Raw genomic sequence first — 11,803 nt, 5'->3', positions numbered from 1 at the left:
CCAGGTTTTATTACATTATCTAGTTTGTTATTCGTGTTAATTAGATATTTCTTAATTGTATTCATCTTTATACTGGAAATCAATAATTCCAGAGCAAAACACAGGTAACACTAATGTGGATGGCGACACTAACGCCAAATATTCTCGAAATATAATAATAAATCAATTCTTACATGTGCAATTTTTTTTTTAATCAAAACGCATATTAATACAATAAATACATTCAAATACTATGCTTCTTAATTATGCGTAATATGTATGTATGTAAATGTAATACCACAGAGTATTTATTGGTGAGCTTCTTTTTTTTTATTTTTATCTATACGTTTTGTGCTATTATGATATAATATAATCTTAAACTACAATGATGTATGTAGAAGTAGAATGAAAAGACAGTTGGCTATTCCTTTTATGTACACAATAAAATATAGTGACTATATTTGAATTAATAACAATATGATATAGATAGTTATGTAATAATAGAAATATGTATGTATGTATTATAATACAAATACTCCTCGACTTACGACGGAGACACGGTCTTGCAAATGGGTCGAAAATCGAATCAGTCGTAAGTCGAATTTCCTATAAAACGTCAAAATATTAAGAAAATTTATCAATTTCATTAATTTCAAAGTGTGCATATTTACTAATTACTCGAAAATATGCGCCATTTAGCTTTTCCCTAAGGACAGTGACTGTAGGTAACGGCAACCCATGATTTAATAATAATTTTCTGAAAATCGTTGATTTTTTTTCGGCCGTAAGTGCGAATCGTCGAGGACTACCTGTATTTACATACATTTCATAATTAATATGAATATATTAATGAAGGATGTTTTTTCACCTGTAAATATTTATAAATCCATTCTAAAAGTGTATCAAAATAGTTTCACTCTAAAAATGTACTATTTTAAATCTAAATCATATAAAATCGGAATTTCATTTACATATTTGCAAAGGATGTGAGGTCTTGAAAAATATGATCAAGTACAGATTTATACTTATTTATGTTTATATTTTAATTTTTTTCCTTGCTAGCGTTTTCGTCTCTCTTCCATCGGCCCCTTTTATCAGGGATGACATTCTTTGCCATTGAACCAAAATAGTCATCTTCTGGCTTTGGAAACTGAAAATATAAAAAATAATTTTAAAGTAACAACTACGACATTGTGTAGGCAATACAATTTTCAAAATTTAAATAATAAATTTGAAGTATTTGGTTTGTTAGTTAGTTTGTTTGTTAATCTTTTTTTGAATTGATTTACTTACGTAAATAATTTTTAGATTTATACATAATAATGTACATATGAGTGATTTGGACATCTATTGTGTTTTCAATTAACTACATTTTAAAATGTATTTAAATTAATTTATCATATAAATGAATTAAGTTATATGTATATAAATTTACCACCAATGGTCTTAAAGTGAAATCAGCCCTTGTCGCTGTTTTATATGGTTGGTTTCTAACGCGTACTCTCTTAGTTTGTGGCATAAATCCTTCTTTATGCACTATTATTTCATAAGTTCCAGCAGTTAATAGACGATAGTAATCACCAGCATGTACTGTAATCATTAAAATTTATTATTAAATATGATTTTGAATCCATAAAAGTGATTTTGCAAAAAAACCAATCGAACAAACCTGATGTGACATCATGTTGAATGTCTGTGTGTCTCCAAGTATCAGTTATATTTCTTACTCTGATTACAGCGCCAGAAATACCACGACCTTCTGGATCTCTAATCATACCCATAATACCTGAATGAACTTTCCAAATGAATCCAATCAAAGCGTCTCGATTCCGTTCCCATTCAACTACAAGCCGGGATTCATCTGGATACTTGTTGCAGCCTAGTTCTAGCGTCAGCTCGAAGTCATTGGATGACAAATAGTTAAAATCTTGCATTCCTGAAGTATTTTTTATAAAATTTAGAATTTGATTTTTATACTATTTGTAATTTAATTAGTTCTGCCTACCTCCTTCTAAGCTGTACCACTGTGCACCGTTTGTTATTCCACCTTGTACTCCGAAATTATATGGATCGGTTTTAGTGTCTGGCGATGCGTCAGGAGGATTACAACCTTTTCGATTGGGTGATGCCATATCAGCATGTAAGGTTGCATATGTGAGAGCTAAATCTCTGTAGCATTAAAACGCATAGTTTTCAAATTATGTATGTAGTTGATAATCAACAGATTAATATAATAGTATATAATATAATCGATGCTTAAAACTTTAAAAGTCATGAAGAATATTACATATCTGCATATAATATAATATTTTGGATATGTGTAAAATAATCCTAAATAATGTTGTCACTTGATATAATGATCAATATGAATTTATTCTTAAACAAAATACCTGAAGGTATCGTCATCTGGAGTGCCTGAATATTCACTTGAAGGAATTCCTGAACGGCTTTCATCATATGGATAATTAGCAACTAAGTCACCTCCGTGTAAATTAGCACTCAATACAAATGGAACTTGCATTATTAAACGCATAACTGCTCTTGTTTCTGGTTCAATCTAAATTTTTTTATGTTATATAATAAGACAATAAAATTGTGATACATATAGTGAAATATACAAATATTTTAGAATATTCTTTGTAGTCACGCCATAATATTTTTTACAACAAAAAAAGTCAATAATGTTAAAAATAAAAAAAAAGCTTGTAAAAAGTACATTATCAGAAGTATTTGTCTCTCTTACTGGTTGAGATAAACGATCTAATTCTGGCAACAAGTGATTGTTTTGCCCGTATCCTGTTTTTTCGTATGTAAACATAATCCTATCCAAATCAGGGAAATTCCTATTCAAATCCACTGAATGATTGTTCTTTCTACCGATCAAATAATCTTTCCCTCCCTACAAATAAATATCATATTAAGTTTATTGTGATACAATATTATTTGATTATATGAGTCAAATTAAAGTTTTATAACTCACAGCATCTGTAGCTGTTTGCCAGCCATCGGGATTCATTGAGGGTAGAATATGAATTCTAGTCGTATGGAGAAGAAGCCGTATTTGAGGATCATTTTCCAAATATTTGGAACAAAGATGATCAACCAATCCAAGGAGGAGTTCTCTGCCAAGCACTTCATTTCCATGCATATTAGCAATATATTTAAATTCAGGAACAACTGAAAAAATAGAGACATACATACATATGTATATACATAGTTAAGTTACATTCAAAAAAATTCAATTTGTGTAATTGATTATTATTCAGTGTACATTGTAATAAACTTTATTTATTTATTATTAATGTACAGACATTTTATTGACATACATACATATATATGTATGTATGTCAATATTCACATTAAATAGTCATTAGCAATGTAGAGTACAATCAATACCAGATAATGCACAATTATAAATCTCGTCACAGTTTAATTATAGAAAATATACATTTTTTACTGGTACATCTGATTTAAATAAACAGAGGCCAAAAGGTTAAATTTAGCAAAAAAAAAATATATCCAATGTGAATGATAAAAATAACAAAACCGATGAAAAAAAAAACAACAAAAATGTACATTTATTATTATATGATATACATACATATGTACATGCTGTATCAATTATATTGACTCTTGTATCCTTCTTGCATAGGTACATATGTAAGTAAAGCTTCATGCTTCAAAAAATAATGCAAAATGGTAAAGGGAATATGGGTAGACGAAATTAAGAAAATGAGTGGGGTGAGATGGATGAGAGTTGCGCAAAACAGAAACGAGTGGGAGGGTGTTGGAGAGGCCTTCATCCAGTAGTGGATGGTGAATGTCTGTAGACGATGATGATATACATATAATACATATGCATAGCCAAATATAATTGCTGCAATTTAATGTTTATGCACATTATATCACGGTTGTTGTACTTTGTGCTAATAACTAATACGATGAGGCGTAATGGCATTTTTTTAAATTTATATAATCGTATATTAGATCAGTTTATAGTTTTATGGTGTAGTATCAATGATTTTGTCTTATTATAATATGTATGTACAATACATATTATAATTATATACGTACTTTATATTTTAATCGAATTTCATCGAATAACATATCGAAGTTAAGCCGTTAGAACCGATCCAATACGTTTATAGCGATCCAGTCGTTTATTTTTTGATCAACAGTTTAGCACGGTAGCAAAAAATTATCACATCTTTCTAAATTGATTTTAGTTCTTTTAAATCGGAATATATGTGGATGTATGTATATACATAGACATACATATTATAAAAATATTGAAAATTTTTATAACATATGGATGTATAAAATTTGTTATGAATCGTTAAATATCTACAACTAAGTTTAATTTGACAATTGAACTATTCTATTCATAGATTTTTTTATACTAATAGACTGCATATTATGTTATATAAAATTAAAATAATTTAAGCTCTTTAAAATAGAGCACACATTTCTAGTTAGGTAAAAGGTTCACAATATTTTTTAATGTATCACCAAATAAACGATCTGATATGCATATGTATAATATGTATGTAAATATGCATTTACATTGTACCTTAGTCATATGTATGTACATATGTATGTAGATTAAATCGTAACATATGGTAAGCGTTTTGAGCGGCTGTTGGATTTGGTCAGTAAAAATTTGATAAGGGTCGATACAATAAAATTCTTACGGGGTTGATGATGACCAGGTCTCGTGGCAAATTCCATGACATACAAAGGTATTCCCCTTACTGAGGTTTCGCTCAGGGTGTAGATTCTGGTGTTGTTGGGGCAACGGCTGTGTACGTCCTCGAGGACCTCGAGGAGTTCGTCATTGTTGTGGTGTTTCCAGACAAACGCTGAGACGAATGTCGAGCACAGTATTCCGAATATGAGAACATAGGGAAAAGCTGCAAACCACGCCATGGTCGTCTGCTGACTGATGAAACGATTAAATGGGGGAGAATATTGATCTGAAATAGCCGCGTCGCGCACACTCCACTAGTGCGCCATCTGTCGGTTTTGCGTGCGAATCATGCGATATGATATCAATGACGTAGTCGTAGATGGCGCATGCGCATTTTCACATTACGTACACTATACATACATATGTACATAATATGGTGACACGACAAATCAGCGCAAACCAGCTTAGCGCCGACCTTTCGGCGCTGACAACTCGGCGCAACGACAACTCAGCGGATGACAATTCAGCGCATGGACTATTCACCGCAAAATCAATTTTTTCAATAAGTTTCAAATGTGTTTTCAAAAATAATTACTGTATTGAAATTGTCGGTCATATCTACATGATAATTTCATAAATGCGAATAAATTTATTTGATACTCACGTATGTAAATACTCACTTAATTTGCGCGAGCAGGATACGACAGGAACAAGAGGAACATGCTTTTCCTCCCGTATTCTGCGCGCGCACATTAATACGGGAGGAAAAGCCTGTTCTTCTTGTTCCTGTTTTATCCTGCTGGCGCAAATTAAGTGAGTATGTACCGTTTACGTACGTTTACCTTTCGATTTTCGATCTTTGCCTTCCGACATTTGCGTTTTCTGTCATTTAACATTCTGTCTCGTCACGGAGACCGATGCAAATGTTATGGGTGGTATAGAATAAAATGATTATTTAATTATTACCAATATTACAGCTCAATTAGCTATTTTTCAATGCAATATATAGTTATTCTAAAAATGCTTTATTCATTTAGATTAGCTTATTATACTTTTATCATGAGATTTGCGATTTTTTCAAAATTAAATGATCGATAAATATGTATATATATACATATATACGGATTAGAAATTTCAATACCGGTCTAGCGGTTTACCGGTAAATCAGGCCGGACTATTTGGCAATTAGTATCCAGAGAAATGTTACATTTCTCTTTTAGTATCAAATTATTTTATCGCAAATTAAGTACATATGTATACTATACAGGCATTCGAAATCGTAATTTTTTTTTAGTCTAAACATATATTTTTACGACTGGCAGCAATATTACTTACAATATTTTCCATATCCAGTTCCTATATATTTTGTGGGTGTCTACAGCCCCAATACGAATACGATATATTGCAACGTAATAGTAACTCATTGTAATAAGTAGAGGTAGGATAGTCACAGTGCTATCCATTGTTCCATTGTTGTAAATCCTTTGTATAAAAGGTTCGGCAAACCTTTAATAATACATTTACAACCTTTGAACAATACGCGGCACCTTCTGGGTCCGGTGACTAGTGAATAACCAGAGGTAGGATAGTCACAGTGCTATCCATTGTTCCATTGTTGTAAATCCTTTGTAAAAAAGGTTCGGCAAACCTTTAACAATGCATTTACAACCTTTGAACAATACACGGCCCCCTCAGGCTCGGGTGACTAGTAATAAATTATTAAATAAGCTCGGTTGAGTTCGGTGCTCAGCGTGAAAATGGGCTCACAATTGTCAATTTCTATTGTTAATTTTTATTTGCTCTCGAGCTATGTAGGTTGACAATAGGCCAACCCTCTTTCCGTGAAAACAGCACCGTCTTGTAGCAAGTAGCGAGCTTTCTATCAGTTTGCCCGTTCTCTTGCAGCATCGCTGATGCATTCTTAAGAGTGGCTACGCTGATGCTTGCTAATAGAGTAGCCACACCGATCAACCAAATCGTGCATGCGATCAGACTGCTGTTTCAATTATGATCCAAACTTTCAAATGGTCCACACTTAAATTAAATAATATGATTGGTTAAAACAAAGAAATAAAAATTATTATTTATTACGAATGGACTTAATCTATGTACATACATACATATTTATATGACATAATTCAGATGAGATTTATTTACTTGTGATTCAACTAAGGCTAAAGTTTTTAGGAAACGTAACCACATACACATGTCTAGTCAACGATTTTTTTTATTTACCGGTTTACCGGTAGTGTAAAAATGTTTACCGTTTACTGGTAAATGAAAATTTCACGGTAAATTGCAATCCCTAATACGGATACAACTTATTCATTAAAGATTATTTTTTTTAAGTTTGATATGAGTCACACAGCATTCTACAACAAATGTAACAAAAGCAACTGAAGCTCCAAATAATAATAAAAATAGTGGTCCTTGTAATTGATTTATGTCCAATGATTGAGGCTCATTTCCATCGGCATGAACATGCTGAGATAACTTCACTGCTAACTGGACAGCAAAATTTGAATGTTTCAACACCACCTATAAGCAACATCAATACTATAGTAGATAAAATTGAATCAAAACTTCTATCACAATTGATTCCTTACTTGTGTCTCCCAAGAATTTAATAGTCCGGCCTGGTGTATTCTCCCCAAAAACTTGTTGATCTTTCGCGTGAAAGGTGAGCTCTTTCTTGCCATAATTACACACTGTTCCCAGTAGATATCCTCGGACATGAGGCGAAAACGAGACGCTGAATCTTCTGTCACATATTCCCCAATTGCATAATAACCTGGAAATTATTTGACAATTAAAAGATAGTACGTTTTTAATTATAATAGTTTCTTTTTAAATCTACCAGCTGGCAATCTTTCAATACTGTATGCAAAATCTCTTGTTTTTCCTCTATCTCTGAGTTTTTTGTCTGGAATCTTCTGAAATTTCTTCACCAAGTGTACTATATTTGGCTGAAATTATGCGGTGCTTAAATAATTAAATATAAATGTTATATATTACGTGAAATTTTAAACACACTTCAGTGGATAAAAGTATTGAGAAAATCCAAGCATCATGCGTAGCTCCCCACTCCATATCCCTATCTACCAATTGCTGCACGGTATCAATTGGGTCTTCATATCTTAAAAAGAAATTTAAACAAGTTAATAGTCAAAATGAGATTTTTTGTCCTAATGATATTACATTTACTTCGGTACAGTTATGCTGCTCGCTAAACCGCTAGAATACACGTTGGACAAGATCAAGCTCAGCAAAAGCAACCAACACAGTACATGTCGTAGGGCAGCGGATGGATTGTTTATAGGTGGAACCTGTTCAAAAGTTAATACATTACTTATAGCAGGTAAAGTAAAATGATTCGTTGATAAAAGAAAACGATCGCACTTGAACAACTAATATGCCCACTGTCGCCATGACCGATTCGAATGCTGTGAAACGGTTTTTAGTCGGTCTGCTAGTTATGAATAGACCAAGAGAACCAATGACGATAGCTACAAGGACGCTGAACCACATCAGAGAATTGAATGGTAGTATAGGAAGAAGCCATCTAGCAACTAGACTGAAAAAGTGAAAAGTGACTGCAAGTAAAATAATCTATCAGTACAATCAATTAATATACGAACGTGAATTTAAATCTGAAATTGCGTACCTGGGTACAGGAGTGATGCAAGTGATTCCAGTGCGAATGACAGGCATTGACAAATCGAGGAATAGATATTCGTGATACCAAGAATATAGAGCGCCTGAAAATATTTTTTATTTACAAACTGCATGCTTAATTATGCTTAAATTAATTTAAAGCAAACCAATGATGATGACGCCTATACCTAATTTTATTTAGTTTGGTAGTATAGAAAATTGGATTTCCATTTTTGTTTTAGAGTTGACATTTGTACATACATTTATATATACAGACACCATGTATTTTGTTTTTGGGTCAATATATAAATGTCCACCTTTCATTTGAACACAAATTCATTCATTGATTTAGGGCCTCAGCACACTGGCCGGACCGTCCGTTGCGGATCTCCCGTTGCTTACGCCAGTACGTCCGTTTTCATACAAATGAGCGATAGCCGCCACACTAAACGGAATAAGTCCACTAGTGTGTACACACTAATAAGTCCACTAGTGTGGCGGCTATCGCTCATTTGTATGAAAACGGACGTACTGGCGTACGCAACGGGAGATCCGCAATATACGGTCCGGCCAGTGTGCAGAGGCTCTTAAAAGCGCGTGTCTACGCCGGTGAAAATTTGTAAAATTATACGTATCCTTCTTTTTCATTTTTACTGTATCTACATATGAACGTACTTATATACATAGCATTAATAGATGAAGTTTTATGATAATTTTAAGTAAATTATAGGAACTCTAGATGATCTATAACAATTTTCTTTTTACTGTCAAGCTCAATTAAATGAGATAGATATAAGTTTTATAATAGATAGTTATACTCCAAAATGAAAGTATGTACGATTCATTTTATCAACAATTGTAGGCTTATAATTAAATGTTTTACCATAGCCAATATCAGCCGCATCTGTTATTATATTTCCTAAAATTCCATTACCGGTTCTATTGTCCCAAATTTCACCCCATTCATGTTCATCATCTCTAATTATTTGAATTGTGCAATTGATCCATCTATAACAACATAATACAAAAAATATTTCAACAGCATTTAAGCGATGTAATAAAATATTATATCAAATACTTTAACGATATTTACTTGCAGAATTCAATGCAAGTTTTCATCTCGGTGCCATCTAGTCCCACAATGTTGTCGTTTTCGTCCACTTGAATTATGGAATACGGCTTGTAACTAAAGGTAGCAACTTTCAAAACTCTCCCTTGCATGTTGGTCAGCTTATCCGGAAACAGATAGGTGTTTCTAGCGAAAGTCTTATTATTAGACCTCCACCTATCGAGTATGACCAACTCCCCATTTCCATGTGTTCCCACGTATTTGTGTGTCGCCAGATCGTAATCTGAGCAGTTGACAGCATCGCAAGCTGGCAACACAAGAAGAATATCAGGCACGAACGACAAAGTCGATTCTTGGAGGATAGATATGAGCTTATCTCGAGAAGTTTGATCGGCAAATGATGGAAGAAATACGAGTTTTCTATTCCCTCTTCTTTGGTTCGTAAGGTGAATATTTTCATCAAAAATCGAAAGGAATTCTTGCGGAGAGTCAAGTAAAATGATAAAATCTGAACAGCCCAAGTCGAATGATTTTAGTATGAACGATGACATGGAAATTGGATCGGAAATATTCGTTTGATCGTATCGCATGATCGGTATATTTTCTATAATATCCAAATGAGTTTTGGATAAGACGGTTAAACAATAAGTTTTTAACAAGTATTTATTCACTATAATGTTCAACAACAAATTTAACGAAGTCATATTAAAATTTGTAGTTGTGTCTGAAGTCGTATATGGAATACTACTGATTCGGTTTTGTTTAGTCATGTCCTACTCAAATGCAGTATTGGTTATTCATTATATTTACTCGAATTATACGTCGTTATATCTAATTTTGATGGAAAGATAATGTGTTTTCGTTGCGAGCGAATATTAAATTAATGGAAAATTACGTTATAAACGTGCCATTAGAAAAGTAAACATTTTATTGTAAACAAGGCTATGAGGAACAAATATTGATATTGAAAAAATAAGCTAAATGTTTGTTTATGTGATGTTTTATCGTTAAATAATTCAGTATGTATGTATACTTATAATGTTTTTATTTTAATATTAAGACATCTATAATTAAATAGCAAAACTAAATTATCTATCAACTTTCTCAACCAGACAAGAATTAAGTTTGCCTACAAATAATTTCAATCGAGTCAAAAATATTTTTAAACTTTTTACCTTAAATTAATTCCAAGTGTTCCGAATATTTCACCACATATGTACATACTATGTACAATATTAACAATAGGCACTATATTAAAATAAACCAAATCTCCAAATTGAAATGAAACTTGGATATATGTAATACTAGCTGTATTATCCGGCTTCGCTCGGTATTTGTAATATAAACAAAATTGTCAACAAAAAATAATAATTAAAAGAAAAACATAAAAGTTTCACATATATGTACGTGAAAGAAAAAGAAAAATTTAAACATTAAGAAATAAGAAATAAAAATTACAATAAAGTAAGATAAATAATAACAAAAATAAAAATTATAATACAATAATAAAAAAAAAAATAACAACCAACCAACCAATGTTACATACAAAGTCTCTTTCGAGCCGCAGAGGGCGACGCTGGATTCTGGTATATACATATAATTTCGAAAGAGACTTAACATATTTTTTATATTTTTATACATTATATATTTTTATTTTTTTATTTTTTTGTATTGTTATTATATATTACAAATACCGAGTGAAGCCGGGTAATACAGCTAGTTTATTATAAAATAGAAGTATATAAAATTTAGAATTTCAAACAATTATATTTATTACAAATCATTGAAATTTAAATGACATTAATTTTGATATTTTTCCAAAGAATAATTTTTTTTTAATAACGCAGGTACTTCTAGCATAAAATTGCATACGGCTTATTTCAAAGTTGCATTTGGAATAGAATGCATGCTTCTAATGTGTCTAATTTTTAATTGGGTATTTTCATTAAACCACATATTATTCAATAATGAAAATATTTGTCCAGGGAAAATTCAACGATTTTTAAAATGTTTTGAAAAGGAAATTCTTTTTCTGTGAAATATTCAAAAATATCAACCCACCTCTGTTGGTAGGGCTTGTCATTTTTTCACCATTTATTGATCTTTTCATTTGCGACATCATTTTTTATACCCCGAAACTTCATCAAATAATTTGCCGTCAAGTAAATTTAGTGATTGATTAATGCAAGCTTTTAATATATCCGAAGTCTCTCGATAATTTAAACATAAACATTATAGTGAGCACAACATACATACATATGTACGTAGCTCAGAAGTATTAATAGAGAATTACATATAACTTTTTGTTTACACATTCAAAAATCTATTATAATACAGACGATTTACATCAACGTCCCGCGTATATAATTATTGAACGCATCACATCGTATATTTCGTTTGATTTATCGTTCGCC

General features: G+C 31.7%; 2 protein-coding genes across 5 annotated transcripts; both read right to left on the bottom strand.

Moving 5' to 3' along the window:
• On the bottom strand, nucleotides 1-4,994 carry LOC143914273 (carboxypeptidase E-like). Of its 4 annotated transcripts, none has more exons than XR_013260804.1 (9): nucleotides 4,671-4,990; nucleotides 2,960-3,156; nucleotides 2,696-2,878; nucleotides 2,370-2,536; nucleotides 1,985-2,148; nucleotides 1,649-1,915; nucleotides 1,415-1,569; nucleotides 951-1,129; nucleotides 321-847 (listed from the first exon to the last, which is right to left on the bottom strand). XR_013260804.1 is itself a non-coding variant. In XM_077434446.1 (8 exons), the coding sequence occupies exons 1-8, from the start codon at nucleotides 4,903-4,905 to the stop codon at nucleotides 1,022-1,024; spliced, it is 1,449 nt and encodes a 482-aa protein (XP_077290572.1). In that variant the 5' UTR covers nucleotides 4,906-4,994; the 3' UTR covers nucleotides 1-1,021. The 4 variants fall into 4 exon arrangements, 2 of the variants coding, with proteins under 2 accessions (XP_077290572.1, XP_077290559.1); XR_013260807.1 differs by having other exon boundaries at nucleotides 324-847; nucleotides 2,723-2,878; nucleotides 4,671-4,994; XM_077434446.1 differs by having other exon boundaries at nucleotides 1-1,129; nucleotides 2,723-2,878; nucleotides 4,671-4,994.
• Nucleotides 4,995-6,994: 2,000 nt separating this feature from the next.
• On the bottom strand, nucleotides 6,995-10,102 carry LOC143910484 (putative glutamate receptor). The gene is made up of 9 exons (XM_077428980.1): nucleotides 9,414-10,102; nucleotides 9,204-9,328; nucleotides 8,331-8,424; nucleotides 8,066-8,240; nucleotides 7,871-7,992; nucleotides 7,700-7,802; nucleotides 7,524-7,632; nucleotides 7,273-7,457; nucleotides 6,995-7,204 (listed from the first exon to the last, which is right to left on the bottom strand). Exons 1-9 carry the CDS (start codon nucleotides 10,091-10,093, stop codon nucleotides 6,995-6,997), a joined length of 1,803 nt encoding a protein of 600 aa, XP_077285106.1. The 5' UTR covers nucleotides 10,094-10,102.
• Nucleotides 10,103-11,803: the final 1,701 nt, after the last annotated feature.

This window comes from Arctopsyche grandis, chromosome 1 (genome assembly GCF_051622035.1).
Source record: "Arctopsyche grandis isolate Sample6627 chromosome 1, ASM5162203v2, whole genome shotgun sequence".
NCBI lineage: Eukaryota > Metazoa > Arthropoda > Insecta > Trichoptera > Hydropsychidae > Arctopsyche > Arctopsyche grandis.
Note: the sequence above shows the minus strand (reverse complement) of the source record. Positions and strands in the feature narration are given on the sequence as shown.